Here is a 22,891-nt window from a genome sequence, read left to right on the forward strand (position 1 = left end):
GTTGTGGCAATGTAAGACCACAAATAAAAGCAATAATTATACGGGAGAATCGCATCCAATGCGGTAATGTTCGGTTTTAACATTTGTGGGTTTGTAAACAACATAAAACGTTGGCTATTGTCACCAGCAGTTTCTAAAAGGAACTCGAGTTGAGTCGAGATAAAAAAAGGAAGATAATGTTGTTGCTGATGTGCGGTTATATTTATTTATTTGCTTCTAGCCGCTACTGTTTGAAAATGAGTACATTATAATTTAAAAAAAAATATTTTATGAGTTACTCATTTTAAATTCCATTCTAAAATGTATTACATTCTCCATTCGGTAACTTTTTTGATTAATAGAGAACTGATATTCATCAACAAGTATGCTGATAAAGTATTAGCCACAATGCTGCTAAAATCTAAACAAAAGTTTTTAGCGAGTGATAATCCTCATTCCATCCTACCAAATCCCTTGACTACCTTGTTCTCGAAAGAAACACTTTCCAGAACAAGCGCGACGTAATGGATCCGATTTTTTGCTCGCAATCGAGCGAGCTAAAAATAGTTCGCCTAGGAAAATGTTTAATAATTTTCATCTTTAAAGCCGTCTAACGCTTTTCGAAGGGAGCGAATCATCTTTGATGATGATTTTAATTAAAAATAAGCCAGCACCATACAATTACTAGCTACTCGAACCCTGCAACCCAAGCAACACTCCCACTGCACGTAAACAAAATGTCAAAAATTTTCATATTCATTGTTACAGCAAAAGTTTTTGTGCTCGGAAAACTTGTTCACTGTGTATGTTCTTCTTGTTAAACGGGGAAAAAACGATGACGGTGAAATGTTTCTTTTTTATTTTTCACACAAATTTTCCGTTCGATGTTTTTATTTGCCCAGGCGTTGGCTATTTCTTAGAGGGTTTTTTCCCTTCTCCTTCCTAATTTGTCCATCGCCTAAACAGATAAATACTAATTTTACGCCCGAAAGCATTTGCACTTTTTGCGCTAATTGGCGTTTAATTGAAATTTCCATCCATCATGAGCCGTCGAGACTGGTTTGCTCACTGCTAATTCGTAACTTACCCGCAGGCAGCCGCTGTTGTAAACGGCCGACTCTAAAGCTATCCTAGATATGAACACACCATCCGACCGGTCGGCACCGTTGCCCTCGCGGATGTACAAGCCCAGTGTCTGGCCCGGTCGTTTGACGATCTCCACCAGCTGTAACCCCGAGCGGGAAAGAGAGAGAGAGAATAAAAAAAGGTAAAGTTTAAAATAAAATCCGCACAGCCACCATCACCATTGCCGGACACAAGCGTCCTACCTGAACCGTGTGCCTAGCGTCACTCTTGTTGAGGAACTTCTGCCCCGCATCGATGGCCTGCCGACTGCCCATACATCGCGGCTCCAGGATGCGAACTATCATTTCTCCCCTTCGCTCCACCACCTGAAAACGACCGAGAAACGATGAGAAACGAGACAAAACATTAGTCAATCGTTGAGGGATGGCATTGGGAAATAGACAAATATCCAATACGTCAATGGAACGTTGAAGTAAAGTTGGGAACCATGGAACAGAGAAACGGAGATTCATTTCTTTTCACTTTTGCCCGTTCCAAGAAGACAGCGAAACTCAATTAGTGTCATCTTAAACTTTTGCTACGCACAAAAGCCTGTCAGTTGCCGTGCGCTAAGCGAAGAAAGGTCTGTTACGATTTGGCCGCATGCCGTAGGCAGTTTGTGTATGACCTTGAGCTGAAGTTTTGCTGCTGAAGAATGTGCTAAACAAGTACATCACTATGCGCGAACCGTCCATCCAATAGTCAGCTTTGCTGAAGCGTATCCCACCATACTCTTTCAGCGTTTTTTTCGTTCGTTCTCTAAAGACAGTGCTCCATACCAGTGGATGTATGTCTGCGTACGACACGGTCTATACACTACACACGGTCGCTCGCGAAATAGAGCATGAAGTTGAGTTGGCTTTGATGTGGGGAAGAATGCCATCCAACACGGTTTTGTGAACGAGATGAGCCAAATTTAACACAAGCCACAACCGTTATCCAGGAACGCGAGGGACGAAGAATCCCGTCCACAAAATGGGCAAAAACTCACCTGACGAGATAAAAGCATCACTCGACCCATCATGGGGGGTGGGTTTTGCTTTTGTTTCACAAACAAGTTTTCATCCCCTCGTGTGTTTACTTTGTGGTTTGATTTGTTTGGTTTGCAAACAAATGTGGCATTTAAAACAATCTAATAAACTTTGGTGTTGAATGTTTTTCTATGGTAAAAATATAAATCTTTCATTTCAAGTTGAGCCAGATTGCTATCTTCAAGAAGCGCTTCTTCAAAGTTAGTTAGTTAAATAATTAATACAATTTCTTTTTAATTAATACTAGAATGATCGTGTTTCTTAACGAAAGTTTAAAAATATGAACAAAAAATATAAACAATTGAATCTAGAAATGTTCATACAACATTAGCAAATTGTTTTATTATTCCTTTCATGGAATATGTTTAGGGAATATGCTACATAATATTGACGAAATGTTTTATTAAAAAAATAACTTACCTTAAAATAACTTTATTTTAAGGTAAAAGAAAAATAAAATAAACAATATATTAAATTGTCAGCACAAACTAACTGATGGAGGCGCCCAGTACTTCATAGAAGTAAACAGAAACAAATTCAGTAATGTAATAATAAATGTAAAACTGATAATATTTTTGTTGTAGTGTGAATAAATAACCATTGTTTATGAAATTTAAACCATTTTCAAAGCAGATAATTCATTCAGATTGGCATTGTTCTACTATCTTAAGTGTTTTCTATACTACATACTACACTCGTGGTTAATTTAACGACTTGTTATGAATATTTTAGTATCATTAACATGAAACAACGAGAATTTTTTGTTAAACCATAAAAAACAGCCATAGAAAATCCACACGAAGCACAGGCACTCGTATCACTTCCGGTTTGCGGAACTTTACAAAACTAAATATAGACGAACGACCTTTTGCGTTTCCCTATGGTCCTGTATGATCTTCTCTCCCGTTACACCGTCCCAACCGATACTAATGGATGCTATCTATCTGAAAAACCTACCTCCAATGCGGCCGCGGTACTCGGATCGTGGTCATTTTCCACCGCCTCAATCTGCCGGAAGATCTCCGAACTGATGCCGGATACCTTCCGGAAGTCACCCTGCAGCAGGACCGGTTCCTTCGAACTCTGTCGCTGCTGCTGCTGCTGATGGTGTCCCTGCAGCCCCTGCTGCTGTTGCTGCTGGTGTTGCTGCTGCTGCTGGAGTGCCTGCGCCTGGTGGGAAGGCATCGGACCCGGCGGTGCCCGCCCGGGGCTTGCAGTGAGGTCAGGCACGGATCTTCCATTTTCCTGCGAATCGAAAATCGGTGAAATGTTAGCAAATGTGTAGCGCGCAAAGTGAGTGCGAGAATGCTTTTTTTATCAAGAGCCTATCATGATGATAAAATGTATACAAATTTCCCTCCCACCATTCCGTCACATTTCTATTCTCCTTTTGTAGGTATATTTCACCCCTTGCTGCTAAAATTGGGAAATAAAGTCTATCCATCTATCGTTTGGTATCGTAGACTCTCGCAAAGCCTCCCGGTAAGTGGCCACTATCGACGAACCCTCGGGAAAATCGTCTTACGATGGTTTGAAGCGGGGGAAAAAACACCAGCGGAAATCGCGAACAATATTGAAAATTCAAGCCCATCCTCCAATTCCAGCACCACACATCCGACAGCCAAGACGAAGCTTCAACGCGATGAACACAATCGATGATTAATAATTCAGCAGCCTCGGCACGCAAACATTTCCCCTTGCTCACAACCATCCCCCTACCAAGCGTTTCTATGTTTCTTTTCATTCGAAGAAAAGCCCGAAAGAAATGGCCGTTAATGCAACGGGCGAAGTACGTTTTTTTGTGATTCCGTGGCTCAAAAGTTCACTTTCACCACCGTCAAACGATGGATGGTTGGCCGTTACATGATCACCTTTTTCTCGCACTGACAGCGACCGTTGAAAGCGGCAGATTGCATGTTTCGAAATGGGTTTCTACCATGTTGTTTTTTTCACTCTTCTCTCTCATTTTTTTCTTTCAACGGCCGCTGTCTTTGCCATTCACTAAAGTGCGGCTTTCTTCTGCAAAACACTGAGAGTTTGTTTAAGAGTCAGTTGTTCGCTTCCTTTGGCAGTTGGGTATGTTATGTATGTATTTTTCTTTTTTTTGTACTGCTGAAGAAAGTAATTTTGTATTATTCATTTTTCAATCACAGCACAGTACCGCACCCGTGACGGGTTACCTTTGGATAAAGGTGCACAATCGATGGCACAATGATGTATCATTTCCAAGAAAACGATAAAACGCACCATAATGCTCAATTAAAGCAATCAAGAGCGTAATGTTCGTTCCAGCGAATGATTCCGATCGTGCTGTAGCGCGTAACCAAACCATCGGAAGGCTTCCGGACGGGTAAACGGACGTCCAAGGGGGCATCTGAACCACGCTGCACATGGCAACACTAAATTCATCCACTTAGCTTCTTGTCGTTTCATTCGCACCATTCGAGACACCACTCGTTATCGTCCAATCTTACGGCCGGGCTTTGACATGCACGGTGAAAGTGCTTTCGCGTTTGTCCGCCCAATGTGCGACCTTTTAGCGCTCTGCATAAGCGCCGGCAAATGGGTTCGGAAGTTTTTGGTTTTATGCATCGGAAAACCATCTGCAAACCAAGCCTAAACAAACAGACGTTGACCGTCTCGGCATCCTCAGCGAACGCGTAAAATTGAATTTCCACACACCCCAAAGACGGTTGAAAGGCGGGTGGCTCGAAATGGGTCTGGAGGCTAAATTGGTGGCCATGGACCCGGAGTTGGTCAGTTTGGTGAGAAAACTGAACCGAACGAAACGCAGCCACCGGAAAAAGACGGGACGACCGTGATTTGAATTGCTAATTCGCTTAAACGTCCTCTAATTGGGATACTTTTCCGGATTCAATTACTATCTAATCTGCGCCAGCAAACATGCCGGCCCCGAAACCGGTGAGCATAAGCACCACCCGAGAGCGCACGGTGGCATGTTCGCGTGCCCCATTGATGCGTTTTGGGGACACACAGGGGTTTTTATGGGTGGGTAAGTGATGTGACCGAAACCGTGCGAGAAGTGACGGGAAGCATACGTTTTGGGTTTTTTTTTAGTTGATTTAGAGGCTAGAGGCTAGAAATGTTGGGCGTGCTGGGATAGTTGGCATCACGCTATTAGCACTACCATTATCATCATCACTGTCATCATCATCGGAAGCACCGTCGTCATCTTTACAGTTTGAAAACATGTGTGCGAAAAATGACAGAGCGTTCGGTCTGTTTTGGGGTTTTTGATGTATAAATATTGTATGGACAGCTGTGTACATACACGCCCTCGTTAAACGAATGTTGACACATTCTTGCGCCATGCTTTATCTCGGCGAAAACTCTTCTGTGCGGTTGTCCGGAATTGTTCAACAATGTGCGTAAAATATTTTAATTACTCATGGAAAGGGTTTAGACGAGAGTGAAAATTATGCACATGTTGAAATGCACTTATTTCTAGTTTTAAATTGATTTTTATGTTCAAATATATATTAGTTCGAAAAAAAAGTTTAAGTACGTAAAGATAAAGGGAATGATATACACTCAACACGTTGGAAGAATTAGATATTTAAATTAAAGCATTTTTGTCAAGCAAAGAATTTCTCGAAGACCTATGAATCAATTGAGCAATTGAAGTTATGATTAGATACAGTAAAGTATAAATAAAATTGTTTATCCAATAAATCTGTAAAATATTAAGGCAATTCCCGATCTTAAGCAGGAAAATCTATATGAAAAATAAAATCAGTATTTGTTTGTTTGGTTTAAGCTTGTTGGTTGAGTATGATAAGTCTCATCTCAAACCTGATTCAAAATGGACGAATTTACATTTTCCAATGTATATAATAGAAAACTCTAGAAAAACTCTTGAAAAATGATTATAACGAAGTTTACATTCGAAGAAAAATCAACAACCTTCTCAGCTTTACCATCACATCAAACCTTTTGACAAATATTGGTTTGTGTACAGTATAATTAAAATTCTCTAAAACCCCTTTTTTGCAAAGCCAGTGAATGAATAACACTTCTTCTTAGAGCACAACTGCCTTGGATTTGGACCAGTTTCATTGGATAATATCCTGCTTCTTAATTTTTTCCGCTAAATGCATTTCATTTACTTTTTTATATACTCCCATTTTGATGATTTTTCACCGTTATTGCCCAACAATGAATGCGACACTTTTGAATGCTTCTTCCGTAATTAACCTTAATCATCGTTTAAAGTGCTCCAAACGCCTTAACCATGATGCAACATTTACAAACTGTTCCAAGTGTACTTTGTGTGTAAGCCTTTCCATTAACGCGTTCGCCAGGTCATGAATTTACCAGGTGCAGCGTGCACACCGTTCAAGCCAGCTTACAACCAACCATCCGTCAAGTGCCACGTTCGGAATGCATTGGTTTCACCGCACTGGCAAAGTAATCTCCCTACACAGTAACACGTTTAAGCCCTAATTACTGTCACAACTTTTTACCCGTCAAGTGCACAATCTTGATGAAAAAAAAAATCAACTCCCTCGCTCGCTGGTTGGAAAATCGCGGAAAGTGCACGGGTAAACTTTGCCATATCATCAGTGACATCAGCAGGTAAGCAGACATACGGATGCGGTCGGAACCGCACTTCACGTACACTGGTCCTGGTACAGACTAAATGATGCATTGAACCGAAATGCCACCCTTTCACCGTTATTGTGTTGGTTTAACTTTAAGAAAAGTGAATATTTGGCTCTATTCCAATGAAAAGTCCAACCTTTTCCCTTCGTTTAAAATGGTTCACAAAGTTTTTCGGTTTCATGTGAAAAATCCCGGGTACCATGGAACTTGTGGAGATATAATCAATTATGTATGCTGTTTTAATTTCACCCTTTTTATAGAAACCATTTTGAATTGTAAGCAAAGTGAGTCACATTAGTCCAGCATTAATGAAATCTGGAGAATGTGTGTCGCATTTCGTCCTCTCGCAAAGAGGGAGACTGAATGGGAAAACTTTTGGTTTCAAAAATGTACAAAATTAATCTTACATTTCTTTGTATTGTCGGTCATTTCTAATGAATCTAAAGTCCTCCTTCATAAGCAATAATTGCTTTTCGTCCTTTCTTGTGAAACCACTTCCCAAATGCTTAATTAATTCAAACCAGCTAGGTCAATGATTTAAAAGAAAAACGTTTTACTCCAATAGTTATTACAAACCATCCGAACCATCCATGACCACTGACACCAAATTGCATGATTTTACATCGGCGAACGATCGAGAATGAATACTTTTACATTAATGATTGTGTGATGAAGAAGAAAAAAAACCCGGGCACGATTCCGTGACACACAAAATGCTGTGTACGAGCCGTAACCATTCGATGGCCAAAGGTTTGTGGTGCAGCTGAAGGTTATGCCGCTGACGGACGTGTGGTGTGTGGTGTGAATGAAAATTCCACTGTTGAATAGAACCGTCATCGTCGTCCGCGCTGTCATCATTGTCGTCTCTGCGGACGGCCACACGAACACACGCAAGCGCGCTAGGAAGCTACGCCGAATTTCCACTCGGTCTGTTTTTTCCCTTTTTCTGCACACCGTACGCACACGATGGAAGGGAAATGGAAAAATCGCGCGCATCGTCGCTCATTTGTAGAACGTTTCGTTTAACAGCCCCAGCATGGAAAGTGAGTGAGAGAGAGTGAACGGAAGAGAGAGCGAACGGTCTCACCACTACACGAGTGGAGGAATCGTTTAACCACCACTACGCACACTAACACAATCTTTTAGAATATATTTTTTCCTCGTGTGTGACGTTTTCACACATTCTAAAGCGAATCCTTTCGCTCCCGAGCACAGACCCGAAGTGGAACTTTTTTTTTTTGGGAGAGCTTTCGCTCGCTTCACTTCCATGTGTGAGTGTGCGGGAAAGCTAAACGATGCTAGAAGGTGCGTGACTGTGTCACACACTGGCATAGTTTTTTCTTTCATTTCATACCCTCCCCCACAACCCACGGCGCGGTTTACAAAACCCCATCTACAAGGGTTGCCACCGTATCAAGCAATCTCGTTTGGAGGAAAATTGGATGAATAATGCAACGGTGAAGAGCAACGTGAAGAACATTAGATACAATTTACAGACGCTTCAGGTACCATTCTGTATGGAGCAAACAATAGGAACAAAATTTGGAACGATTGGACTGCACACTTTGGGCACAGAATTCAGCCAACCTAACACACATTAAAAAAGCCCAACCTCACCTTGCTGCTCCGCGTGAAAAAGCATCCGGTGGTGGCACTATCGCACATTTAACCAAAAGTAACACTCGTCCTTCACCTGTTTCTGAATGCTTTTTTGCTTAACAACTTTTTGTTTCTTTCCTTTTGCAAAGCCACACTCACACACACACACAATTTAACTTTTTCTACTTATTTGCTTAGTTATGTACTTAATAAAATTAATCTTCTCTTCTACAATTGTAGATCCACCACTACTGAGCACTGCTTTGATATGTCGTTGATTGGTTTTTTTGTTGTTTGGTTATGTTTCCTGTCGATATTTGGCCCCACGCAGATTGTTGTACTGCACTCACGATTTGTGCACGATTGTTGCGCGTTACACTGCAATTCCGATCTGGCATCTGACATAAAAATTTTCTCTTTTTGTGCTTTATGCTTCACCCGTTTCCACTAGTTCCCGACTAACCTCCAACGAAGAAAGGAAAAAAAAGGGAAAGGCATCACGTGCATTACTCACGCACAGCCACCCACCAAACAAACAACAAAACTGCACAACTGTTTGCACAGACACACGCACACATTCACAATCGCGCGTATACAGACCCAAATAGGAATGTTTCGTTCTTCTTTTTTTTGCTTTACATCGGAGGCACAAGGATCAGCGACGAATTGCGGTGGCCCTTCGATTTGCGGAGTCACCTGCAAATGGGTCACCTTCACACGCCACGGTTAAGGAACTTTCGGTGAGGCGGAATCTTGGTTGGTCCCGCTTGTTAGATTTGTGGAAACTGTTATGTTACACCTTCACTCCACTCACACACCTACACACAGGTGGCCACATTTACTATCGTTTTCCCCGTTTTTTGGTACGGGTTGGACGGACAGGATGGACAGTTACTGTGGCAGTAACCCGGGTCCAGGCTGATATTGGCCGCGTCTTGCAGGAATTCTCCACACACCGCAACAAAAAATTGAAAAGAAAACCCCCCTTTCGGCAAACACGGGTAGCTTTGCACCGTCCAAATATGGCCGTTTTACGCACGGACACCTAGAACCTGACCGACCGACCGACCGAGAGTGGATGAATCCATTGGATCCACCACTCTGGGTAGAAAGATGTGTTCTCGACCATACCCATACATACGCGTTTAGAACCAACACGTTTTTGGAAGGTGGTAGGAGGATTGGAACATTGGGAGTGGAAGAATCGGTCGGCGCCTGGGACACGAAATATCGCGTGTGTGCTCCAAGAGCCGAAGCTTTGAAAAACACACGACCACATTCGGTAACCCACCACCCACCAACAAACCAACGAGACGAGACATGGTCCCTCTCTCTCTCTCACACACGCTCGGTTTTTTCTCTCTCCATCCTTTCAAAGGACACTCTAACACAGTTGCGACTGAGTTGTGTATCCTTTTCAAGTAGCTCAGTCTCAGAATGGGCCGAAGAAAAAGGTTGCACGAAAAGTTTCGGAGCTATAGAAAGGCTGTCAATCGAAGCGTAGAACAAATACTATCAACGTCCTACATCAATGTGAAGAAGCGGAGTAACTCACATCTCGCGTGTGTGTGTGTGTGTGTGGGTGTGAGTGCCGCCGTACAATCTCCCACCCCATTTGTAGTAATGGAGTATATCGTGATTATCCTTACGCTTGCAGCGTGTGCGTACACTTCAAAATGGAGTGTTGCGTGCGTCCATGAGCGTGTGTGTGTGTGTGTGCGCGCCTCGTGTCACGAGATGTCCACAGGCATTCGCGTGACATTCGCAAAAAAAGGACATGCAAACATGCTCCACCATTGCTAACCGAACCGTTTTCATGCAAGCTTGAATGTAGACGACGACATCGATACCGTGACCCTACCTACAAGTTAATACCCTACCTTCTGCTCCCCTACTCTCCACTGCTCTTTTTTCTGCGCAAGGATAAAATTCGAACAATCGAGCATTGTGTTGGCGGTATGCAAACAAATCTGCGCCGTTTCGTAGAGGGCGTAGAGCGAACTTTCGACGAAAGTGATGGATTTAAATGCCATGCCATGTCGGTGGGTGCATATGCATAGCAAGCGAAAACCCCAAGCAGATACCGTGGGCCGATAACTGCGAATGAGTGGGAGTTAATGCCATCGTTTCATTCAACCTGTGTGTTGAAACAATCAAATCGGGTAGATGTAACTTTGGTAGAGGCGAAATCGTAGAAAGATGATTAACCGTTGGGGAATAGAAGCAGAAGATGGAAGATCACTTACAGCTGTGGCCATGTTGGTGATGGGAATTTTATCTTTAGCTGATCAGTGTGGGAGTTTGAAGGTGTAATCTTATGAACATTATGTCAGTTTTGCATAAAAATGTGAGAAAGAATTATTTTAATTCAAGTGTTTAATTCATCTCTTGTCTAGGGCGTTCAGAGCACGCATCAAGTCATGGAAATTTTCCAATACTAAAGAAACACAATTATTTTACTCAGTTTCAGATCAGATCAGATCAGAACTCAGTTTTAGATAGCAATTATAAAGAGACGCGTCAATGAGCTTAACGAGCCAGGATATGAACCATAAATTAATGAAAGTCGCCGATAGTAAAAGATTATGGGCTAAACTGTGAGAAAATATGGATAAAATAGAAAAAGGAAACCACACACTTCTGCATCAGTAACAGTCCGCAGTTCTTGGTGAATATTTAGCACAAAAATTTGTTTTTTTTTTTACAAATGGCTTCATTGTTGAATTCTTCATCACTTTTAATTAAATCTATCATATTAATCGTGATGGTTTAATGACGAATAATTCTTATTCAACATTAAAAGACATCAGTTTAGGTAAAAATGGTCATCAGTAATAAGCTTAATGTACTGATTAGATGGCCCAGTTTCCTTTATTTTGAGGGTATTTAACAATTCATTCGAACACTTCTACTTCAACGATCACTCAGTGGCATTTAGGGAACGGCTAAGTTATCCTGCAGTAAAGAATCAGCTAAAAACAAATATTTAATACAATATTGAAATAAAATTCTTACCCAAGAATACACTTGGAAAGCAACAACTTTAATTTTGTTACTGTTATATCTCTTGCATTTTCCTTCGTCCAACAAACATGTTGGAATGTACACGCAAAACAACATAACAACCACAACAACCCTACCAATCATCAATCAGCACTGGCGTGCCGGGGTACATTTATGTTTATTTTTTTTTTTTTGCTTTCTGTTGTTGTTGTGTTGCAGCGTCCGTGCTCGGTACCGCTAATCGAAGGCAAATTACAATGCTCCGGTTAATGGCATTATCGCTCTTCATCTTCACTGTCCTGTGCCATGTCTTAACCGGAACACCACCCGCCCCCGTTTACCGTGGGTGTACCGTACCCTCTGTGTGTGTGCGCACACTGTTGTCTGACCTTCGAGCCTACTGTTCCCTACATTTGGCCCAACTCCCTTCCACGCTTCCACCCATCTCCCCAGTTTTCCATCCAACTAATTGACCGCCATCAATCAGATCCCTTTGGGGGCGAGCCGATGCGGCGCTGCAGAGGAAATTATGCATTAACCATTAATGATCGCTGTGCGTGTCCGTGTCCATGTAGCACGTATTTTCACCAAAGCTCCAAAGTTGCTCGTCAAAAAAAAAACAACACACAACAACAAACCAGAAAGCAAACCAAAAAAAGAACAGAAACATTTTCCTAACAAAAAAAAGAAACAAAACAACACGTTGAACAAAACAAATCCACCCTTAAAAAGCGAACAGGGATGCAGGACGGAAGGATGGCATTGAACGAAATGTACCCCGTTAATTAGTCGCTGATTATCAGTCATAAATTTTCCGAAGAGGTCGGGAGTGATTTCGGGCGGGAGGTTTTATTGTGGATTTTAATAAACAATACCACAGGTTTGTGCTTGTGATTTGATTGTACATTCAACATCGACATAATACTTCAAGCATCAGATAAAAGCTTACGCAACGTCAGCTGTCTTGTATTGTGTCCATCTTCGCAGGTAGCTACAAAACGAGCCCTTTTAAACGGATTTTTCGAATGCAAATGCACAGCTGAGAAAGCAATTTTTCTCCTTCATCTTTTTTTCCACTGCACGACACTACAGCCAGGCGACGGCCGATCTACTAACGAATCATACAGCAGTTGCCCTACTTCAGCACATTTTACTGGAGCAACGGTGAAAAAGACCTTCGCTAAGCAAAGAAATCGGGAAACCAAAGGGGAAAAAAAGAAGGAAACGAGCGAAAGAACTACTCACACATTAAATCCCACTCGACCTCTTTCGCTATCAATTGCTCGTCGAGATGCTTCCCACCCTCCCCATTTCTGGTTTCGTGTACGTTCCACCTACACCGATTGCCTGCAATTACCATTGTGCACATGTGTGGATGCTACAAAATGGGACTTATACCAGCAGCAGAGAAACACCATCGTAATGATTATTGACCTGTGCCCCGTGTGTACCGGAGCGTTGTACCATCCCCAAAAACCGTACGGTAAGATTGCCCTTAAAGGCAATACAACAGCCAGTGGACATCATCGGCCCTTCAGAGATTCTCGATTCTCTCTCTCTCCCTCGCTCTCTCCCGCTCGGTTTGTGGGAAGGAAACAATACGAAAAAAAATAATGTGTTGTGGGAGAGTGCGTTTAGGAGATGGAGTCACTGTCACAATACATTTGCTGTGTACGGTTTGCGTAGCAGCGTGAGAAGAGAGCCGATGGGACGATGAGAAATATCGATTACTGTCGCATCCGTACAAATGGAGCAAAACCGCCACTGCTAACGAGCAACGTTATGTAGACCGATTTGTACTTGTTCGGTTTAATTATCATCAGATCGAAATCTTGCCGTATCATTTGTAAGATAAAGTTCAGTGTCGTTTGATTTGCATTTAGATAAAATCATCATAAAAGACACAAAAATGGTTCTTTTTTTTTGAAAACTTCAAACTCAGAAATAGGACCAAAAAAAATCTCTCCACAAACAATGGTAATAATAGTTTTGTAAATCAAACGAACACTGCAACAGCAGCTGCAAATCATCTTACCGCCACTACGGCATCCCATCCCGACTAACGTTATCCCGAACGGTCTCTCGTGACAGGAGCCGAGAGAGTTCATCCCGATTCTATCGAGACTCTACGAAGAGAAAGAGAGAGAGTACGATCATGCGTGTGTCTGTGTGTGTGTGTCAGGATAAAATTGGGATGAATTGGGTGGGTGGTAGAGAGAAGCCTGTAGCCAAAAAGGGGGTAAAGCAGAACGGAAGGACTCGGTTGTACTACGCGCGGAACGGAATACTATCAAAAGTACGCTGCAGTCTACGACAAACATGCATTCAGCAGGGGGTGGAAAGCGGACCGGAAAAGGGGGAGAGTGGGGATTTTGCTCGTTTGACAGTGTATTGGCACACTAGCCAACCCATTTATTGCACTTGTGTATCCCGTGCAGCACGGTCAGGTTGGGAGAGTGCGCTGAAACAATTCATCGTAGGACGAGAGACGGAAAAAATTGCACTCAATCCCATTCTCAACCCAGAAGCTGCTACTTCTGCTGTTGATGCTTGAAAGGAAGAATGGCCGAAATATTTTACTTTCGCGAGACAATCATATATGCCTCTCACAGAAGGGAACGGAACAGGCGAAAATGGAGAAGGATAAGGTTTATGTGCAGCAGTGCGGTGCGATGTAATAATGCACCCAATTTTTCCGAGAAAAAAATCCCTACAACCATTACCGTTTTGTGTCTCTCGTATGCGTGCGTGCGATTGTAGGTGTACGATAGTATTATAGTACGATTAGCGCATACGACGACAACGGCATCCGATCGGCGTTCGGATGTCTGCCGCAATGGAGCGTCAATCGATTCGGGGTCTTGTATTACCGTTTTTTTATATATCTTCTTCTCTCGTTCATTCAGTTTCGAAATGGGTAAAGGGGAGTATGGGGTGAGGGGAGGGGGAGGACGGAGGGAGAAGGAGAGGGAATGTGATTCGGGTAAGCAGTTTCGAATGAAATTCCTATGCATTTTTCATTTCGTGTCCTAATCTGAGCTAGCATTCTTTGTGTCATTCCTGTGTGTCGAGGGAAAACCATCTCGACATGCTTAACCATGGCTAAGTATGCTTGCTATGCTAATTTGGTGCCTTCACCATAGAAGGATGGATTTTTGTCTGCCTTGTCTTTTGGGGAAAAAACACAAAAATCTTTTCACTCTAAATTTACAACTTCTACCCAATTGAGTAGTTTTTTTTGTTAACACTTTTTGTATTAGAGTCTTATATCAGCATTTATTTTAAAAAATTTAAATTAGGTATTTATTTAAAATTGTTATATAACATATTAGGAATCAACACATCAAATGAAAAAAAGAAGTACGAAAATACATAAAATAATATTTAAAAAAAAACCTTTTTCTAACTACTTAAGTAAGTTAAACCAAAGATTTACGGTACGGCTGTTCTTACAAAAATTTTAAAAAATAAGTTACAAACAAAAAATTCAAAAATTGTTAATCTTGTGTAAGATTTCCATCGAAAAGATTTCTCCCCTTTAATCCGTAAGTCTCCAGTAGTAATCAGTAGACACAAACATGAAATGCAATCGGAAATTGATTTTTGCTTCAAAGCATATTATATGGGGGCGGGGAACGGATGTTGCGTGAGTGAGTGTATGCAACGTTTGCATAGAAAATATAAAACTAGCACCCTTTATGAGTTTGCACATTGCGACGATTTGTACCCCTTCGGGCGTTAATGTCTGGCACAGCAAATGTATCGGAAATGATTTTTCACTCACTTTTATCTCACCATGCCCGGTTTTGCAATTGGAAGAAATTGTTTAGCAAAAAGGTGAATCAATTTGCTGTAGACTTGATTAAAACCTCAATTGCAAAACGAGTGAAGATGGTGCAGCAATTCGTTTCGACGTACACAGTTCTAGCATTAGAAAGGTTTTATGGGAAGCAGAATTCATTCGTCTATAACAAAAAACGATATCCAAACCAGACGCAAATGGTTATTTGATTATGGATTGGATTATTCAAGCTTTGCAGTGAAAGTGCTTCCATGTATTAATAATTACACTAATAGCTGTGAGAATGAAATATATTGCAACCTTTTGTTTTCGAATATTGCAACGAAATGCATTAAAAAATCTAATAAAAAATATTTTAATCTTGCTTTATTTGTTCGTAAGGCAGAAGCTTTTCTAACCTACATAAAAACATTTTTTTTGTTCATTTCCTCTCTCTACACATAAGAATGCTAGTGCTTGAAGTTTTAACACCACTTATGGCTCTTACCATTTTAATTACTTTCTCATCGTTACACTACGGCAAACTTTCGCATACAACGCCAAAGGCACAGGTTTTGGGTCAGCCGTGGTCGGAAAACGTTTACAAACGTTTCGAACTACACTTCTGGCACACTTCAAATAGACCCCATCTCATACCGCCGAATCTATCACGGCCCGGTCGAAGTCCCGGACTGCATCGATCACGAAAACCTAAGCTCCTCAATCACACGCTCCGGGCCAAACGGGGCACGATCTACTCAAACCAGTCCATTACCGAACCGATTATTATCATTATTATTATTATCATGATGTTCGTGGTTTTGCACACACCATCAAAAAAAAAAACGCTGTCCGGTTAGGAGGCTTTTTTTTCTTTTTGCTCCCCATCCCGGCGCGTGATATTGAACTCTGGACATGACTTGAATGTTCGTTTAGAGGAATTTTCGCTATTTTCCGTGTTCCGGACGGTGCGGGGTGAAAAAAAGGAATAACATTTGCTTCGATGGAAACCCGACCGACCGAAATGTTCCCGTGTGCGCCGAGAAGACAAGAATCCTTTCGTCGAGGTCGGTCCGGACGTCGTACGGCATACGAAACATTCCTTGCGTCCGTTTGTGTGTTTTTTTTTTTGCACGACGACGTCTCAGCGATCGGTCCGAACGTTGGGAGCTTTTCTTCGGAATGATGGAAAATTTATGGTAATAAAATCGGTGTTTAATCCCCGATGACATAACATACTTTTACACTTTCGCCATTTTGCTATATTGAGCGAACGAATGGTGGGAAGCGTTATACGCTGAACGCTGTTGCGGACAAGACTCCATCAATTTAAATAGAAGTTGGTGTTTTTGTTTTTTTTTATTTTTAGTGACAAACCAAGGCGTTAAGTGTCGTTGGGATCGAGTTAATTTCACCTGCATACACAACACTTACAATGTTTCATGTATTAAATAAAAAAAATCACAAATGAAAATTATTTTAATGCTAGTTGATGAATTCGGTTTACTTTTTGATCAATAAAATTTGCAAGCGCTCTGAAATGTTTGCTTTCTCGCAGAGACTTACATGATTCATTGGAACCGTACAAGACAATCGAATTGCTTGTGACGGTGGGTCAGTAAACTAGTTCCGTAGGTTTCCACTCTGTTCGTACTGAAGACAACCAGGCGTCTCCATTGTATGGAGCAAAATTGGAACAAACTGTGGTGTTGCAATGGGCGGATCGAATAAATTCCGAATAGTTGTCAGATGCTTGCAAACTCGCGTTTAGTTCAACCAACCCCAAAACGAAGAACAACGGATGAAGTCGCAAAAAATCGATGTCCCATAACGTTTTGCTCCTGAAAACATAATTCTCACAAGCATGGCCAAAGCACCAGTGTCGCTGCCGTGTTGCTGCCGTATCCTCCGGCAGCCAGGATCCAATTTCGCACACACAAATCCACACACACACATACACGCGCTTGCATACACTCCCATGCGCGCATAAGCACAATCGGGGCGACATAACGATCGTGGCCCTACTTGGGTGGGGTGGCCTACCCCAAAAACATCCACCCCCCCTCGCCCTTTGCGAGTACCGTACACGACAAAACGAACGGAGCAACCCGGAGAAATATGGATGTCGTTCAATTCGTTGTTTATCCATATAAATTATGTTTTCCCAGTGGCCCAACTATACGGCCGGTGCTGTTTTCGCCATCTTGGCCCATTGTCCTATATTTTCCATCTCTTCCCCGTATTCGAGGTTCGCCAACCCCATTCTACCACTTTTCATTTTATACCGTCCTCGGTGTGGTGAAAATTTTCATTCGACGCGCTCACACAACGGTCGGAGACGCTATCGCGGTTTTGTCCGCGTAAGCCCTTCAGCAGTCAGCTTCACCGTGCTGCATCTGTGCCGAAGGAAAGGGAAATATTTTCTTTTCCTTAATCTTTGAGAGCTTGGATGCTTGGGGAATGATGTTATATACAAAAAAAAAACAAAGAAAATTTAGTTATTTTTGGGGCAAATGCCATTTGATGAAAAGATTTCCACGCGAATGTTACTTTTATATTAGCTATTACAAAAATAAGAATATACCTAGCTTTTTTAATACAGTTTATAATTGTCTAATAATTTATGTTTTTTAATAGAAAATTTTATCTAAATATAATAAGTCTTTAAAAAAAACCTACTTATTGGTATACAAAAAAAGTATTTATATTTGTTAAAAGATTCAACAAAATGCTTTTACCATCTGTTCAATTACGATCTGTCTGATCTTATCTAAATAATGGCGTCGTATAAAAAATATGAAACAAGTCTGAAATCTCATCAGTAATGAGTGTAATCTTCCGGTCTATCAAGGTTCAATTTTTTCATCACTTCAAATGATTATACATATTTCTTTTTTTCTTGATAACCTAGACAATACTTGACACTGATAACTTACATTGTTCCACTCATTCTTCCATGTCAAATATTCAGCAACAAACACCAATGAGGTTCCACGACTTTGTGATGAAGTTGGAAAGTGAGAATATTTCATTTCTTTCTCTTGCAAGATGAGAAGAAAAATGGTATGAATTTGCTTACAAATCGCTCTTAAGGGATTTATACTCAGAAGCTCCCCAAAACCAGGTCTGATCTTGACTTGTTGAAGGGAAGGTAACAAATAAGCGCAAAATGAAGCATTATTGTAGGATTTCCATCGAAATGCAGTAAATAAAAAGGATGAGTTTGTGGTACCGACTGGTGTTTTGTAAAAAAAAATATTGGAATCTAAAAATTTTAAACAGTTTTGAAAAATGATACCATAATGTGGTTATTTTCTAGTTCTGCCCTGAGTTCCAGAATATCCAGATGAACGCATTACACCTTTGGAATATCCACTGAATATCTATTGTTAATAAACCTCGGCAAATCCCCAATATCATGATAAAAAACCTTTTTATTTGGTCAGTCAATAGAAACCTCTCACGATCTTTAAAAATTGTTATTAATCTTCACTAAAAGTAACTCAAGAGAAGTATTTATCCTTGCTCTAATTAGTGGGAAATGTTTGCGATTAAATGGAAAAAAATATTACTCACCTTTCTTCGGCCACAACAAAGCATTCTTCGCGTGCGCGAATGTCCGGTAGCAGTCGTTTTCAGCCGTGCGAACTTCCGCCACTGCATTAGTCTACGTCGGGCGCGTGAAACGACGACTAGCTTCGGGCTGTGGCTGTTGGCAGCGCTGTTCCGGCCGTGCTATGAGGCGCAACCGGCTCGGACCCGCGTGCGTCGTAGCGCAAGGAATCCCTGCCCAACAACACCGCCCACCGCCGCAACGAAGCCCCGTCCCGCGGCACCCCCGGTACAGCCGCCTCCCCCTACTTGCACACCGGCCGACCGTCGGCGAACTGATGAGGATCCCGGCCCTAAGTAGACCTGATGCTGCTGCTGCTGCTGCTGCAGCTGTTGCTGATGCAGCCGTACCACTTCCTCGATGGAGTCCTCGTCCTCCTGATGCTGGTGTTGCCGCAGCTGTTGCCGCAGCTGCTGCGACGACCTGGACCGGTCCTCGCTACTACGCTCACTACTACCACGGTACCACTCCTGCTCGTGCTCCTGCTGCTGCTGCCACTCCTGCTCGTACGGCTCCTGAAGTCTCTGGTTGGAACGAACGTGACTCATTGACGACTGATTCGATTGCGCACACACCCAATGGTCGTGGGACGTCGGGCGTCACGATGGACGCCGTCTACAGCTACCAACGCACTGGGAAGCTTACCACTACCACTACCACCGCCACCACCACTACCACCACCACCGATCAATACGACCGAGCGAGGTTCCGATCGACGATGGCACTGTTGCTGCTGCGCACACTTTCGCACACGGCACGGGTCCTTCCTCATTCTGAGCGGCGCGTTCCTCGCGTACATTGCGTGCAGCCACGGCTGGTTGGCACACTGTACCCACACATCACATCGACCCACTGTATCACTGGCGCACTGATCACACACGTCCTACCCAGTCACTAATCGGAGACGAAATCTTCACTCTATCGTATATCGGACGCCTTGCGGATCTTTGGGCCTTTTGCTGCCAATGGTAGACGAACAAGTAGACGAGAGGGCACAGCAGTTTTGTTAGTTGGGTTTAATTATTTAATCTAATTGTCTTTAGTGGAGGGAGAGGACTACTCAATTCCTTTTTCCCGGAAAGTGTCCAGCTGAGAAATAGAGTCAGGACGGAGCAATTGTGAGGTACAGATCGAAGATAATTAAGCAAACGATTTAATTAATAGAATTGGGAATTGGGACTAATTGGGAGTTCATCTAGATCGTCGTTGGAAACATGTACGCAACGATGGACATCCGATAGCCATGGCAAGTTAAGCAGAAATATTGAAGCCAAGGATGAACTGGAATAGCATCAAGGAAATGATGTCACATGATGCACCCACTGGGTCTATTTTTACGTACAAAACTCGCTAAGGAAGAAGCATAGAACGCTGAAGATAAAACCTCATTTGCTCTTCTACCTACATGGGAGAACCTTCGACAATTCTTCCTCTTTCTCTTTCGTTGCTAGTGTCCTTCCTTCATTCCTCGAATTGTGTTTTATTTAGAGCAACATTCGGCAAACAAACAAACAAAACAAAAACCCCTCATGACACAAACCATCACACCTGTCACGTTAGGTTGCTATTTTCCAGTAAACGAAACATTTCTTGCGAGTTAGAACATCCAACTACAGCACCCATGCACATCATATTCTGTCAGACAAATGTTGATTTTCTCTGTTTTGTTCCGATCCGCCAACTTCACCAGCTTCACCCATCAAAAACAATGCTATCGTAGCCTCGTTGTTACTTCAGATAATTGGCAAATAATAACAAAAAAAGCTCCCTGTGCAATGTGACGTACGGCAGGAAATAACATACAACCCGCGAAAGAAGCGACAGTTTGCTGGGACAAGATCTTTACCGGTTGATGGAGGCGCCCGGTACCTGAGTGTATGCTTTTCGTTACCAGCTAATGGATGCATGTATGTATGCTTTTTTTTGTCTTCTCCTACGGTATTGTTTCCCGTTACGGATGGCCTACATCTACAAGCATTATAGTTCCGCTTGTGTCGGAATTGCAGCGTCCTTCGCTACGTTTCTTCCGGTTTTTGCCTTATGCACATAAGGCGTCCTGATGCATCACAGCAAAACACCCCGGACCTATGGTGGTGGGCTAGCAGGGCACGTGACACCATAGCTGTGGCAAAGGCAAGAACAGGCAACGTTTCGCTAGAAAACCTTCGTCACAAAAAAGGGGTTTTCATGTATATCTTCATCGAGTTTTCCGTGTTTTTTCCCTTCCCATTTCACACACTCTCCTTTTCACTCTCTCTCTCTCTCTCTCTCTCTCTCTTTCGTTCTCACGCTATCTATCAGTTCTTTCTCTTTTTTTCTATCGTTCACTTTCTCTCTCTCTCTCTCTCTTTTTCCAACGCTCCCTTCCGGAGAGCATCTTTGCCGTTTTCTTCGTTATTTTGTTGCTCACCCGAAGCATTTTCTTATCATGAAATTCTTCCATTCCCAAAGTAGGCTGCGTGCATGCGCGCCGGAAAATCCATCCCATTCCGACGCCTACTAACACACTCGCTCTGACGCTAGAGAGGGAGAGAATAATAGGCTCACGATATTACCCACACACATACAGACAGACGCCGTTAACCATACCGTCAACGACCTCACTCGGTTGTTGCAGCTTTACTCCCGCATGGTGGCGCTTAGGAAAATCGTGGTGCCTTTAGGCTTCACGTGAATGAGAATACTACCCAGTACGCTTGGTGTGCGTGTGTGTTTGTGTACGTTTGTGTGTGTAAATGTGATGAGTCGTGTGTTTACGTGAGGCCGTGAGTGCGTACATGTTCGCTGTTCGCCGTTTTCATAGCATTCGGAGAGAGCAACACACACAACAGCAACAGCAAAAAAAAGTCCTACGATCGATATTTAACTGCTGCTGTCCCTTCCTTCGCACCTTTTCGCTTCTCATCTGTTCCAGTTCTTTGAACTGGGAGTTTTTTTTTCTTCACACTAGTGGAAATTCTTATCTTTTAACGTTTTTTTCATAACCTAAACAGTTGTATGAAAATTCTCTTTATATTAAAAAAAACATAGCAAAAGAAAATCTTAATTCCTCAAAGGAAAATTTTCCCCGTAAACCTTTTCTACCCACTTGTCACAAGAGATAGCCACAAATGGGAGCACATACACACACACACACACACACACACACACACACACACATACACACGTGGACAAATGCATCACAAGTCGTAGCAATCCGGGTCGACATCTTCTTCAGCAATCCCCACCCACCCTCAACTGTTCCGTACCGTGGCCAGTTAGTGGATGAAAAATTTCCCAACAAAATCACTAACACACAACTGTGCCTGAAACTGCCATGGAACTGGACCGAGAAGAAACTGTACGGATTCAGCACCGAAAAAAAAATTCACCAACATGCACATTAACACACGCACACACACCCACGCTCACATACACGCAACGCATTGCAACCAAAAAGAAGCTTAATGTTCGCACTTATAGCTGTACATAACATTTTCCCTGCGAGGCTTGCAACTTCTTTAACGGTACAACTTCCGGCTTTTGGGATGATTTGAACTACATTCCACTAGCAAGCTTCAAGGTTTATGTTGCGCGAAGAACGAAGAATCCTTTCAGCACAAAAGTTCACACACAGGCGTATCGTAAAGGCGACGGTTACTAGGGCTTTCCACGATAGCAACGCACCAACGCTGCAAACTAGATCATATCCACCAACAATTGCAGGATCTTGCACTTGCTGCTTTCCTGCCAGCAGTGGAAGCTTTTCTGTCACACAAATTTTGTCAAGCACCTTCTTTACCTTTTTTTTTAACTGCCCTTTCTCGAAACTCCAACCTTCTTCACACCTCCAAAAACGCACAACCACACGCACGCACACACGCAATGAGTTTGATGTTCTTTTGTGTTGTTTAATTTTTTCTGATTTGTTGGACACCTTCCTAGCTTAGCTGCTTTTCCTGATGGGCTTTCCAAAACAGGGAGGTTTTGTGTTTTTTTGTTTTTTTTTTTGCTGTTCGGGTAAGGAATTTTCAGTCAGTAGCAGTATCGGGAAAAGAAAAGCCACTACCGGAGGGTTATAAAAATAACCGGAGCATGAGAGCGCTCCCAGCGGTGGTGACCGAATGCGAACCGTTTGGCCAGTGAAAATTCACTCAG

At 42.4% G+C, this 22,891-nt stretch overlaps 1 protein-coding gene across 4 annotated transcripts in view; it reads right to left on the reverse strand.

The window, feature by feature from the left end:
• The window catches only part of LOC125775210 (rho GTPase-activating protein 100F), a 46,961-nt gene extending 24,070 nt beyond the window's left edge, over nt 1–22,891 (reverse strand). For 2 of the 4 annotated variants that reach the window (XM_049445765.1, XM_049445764.1), the window contains exons 1-4: nt 8,376–10,812; nt 3,093–3,380; nt 1,308–1,430; nt 1,067–1,204 (exon numbers count right to left, since the gene is read on the reverse strand). In XM_049445765.1, coding sequence (XP_049301722.1) covers nt 1,067–1,204; nt 1,308–1,430; nt 3,093–3,380; nt 8,376–8,423 — 597 coding nt within the window. In that variant the 5' untranslated portion in view covers nt 8,424–10,812. Of the gene's footprint in view, nt 1–1,066; nt 1,205–1,307; nt 1,431–3,092; nt 3,381–8,375; nt 10,813–18,717 lie in introns of those variants that run through there. The other 2 variants (XM_049445761.1, XM_049445763.1) reach the window with 2 other exon arrangements.

This window comes from Anopheles funestus, chromosome 2RL (genome assembly GCF_943734845.2).
Source record: "Anopheles funestus chromosome 2RL, idAnoFuneDA-416_04, whole genome shotgun sequence".
NCBI classification, from domain to species: domain Eukaryota; kingdom Metazoa; phylum Arthropoda; class Insecta; order Diptera; family Culicidae; genus Anopheles; species Anopheles funestus.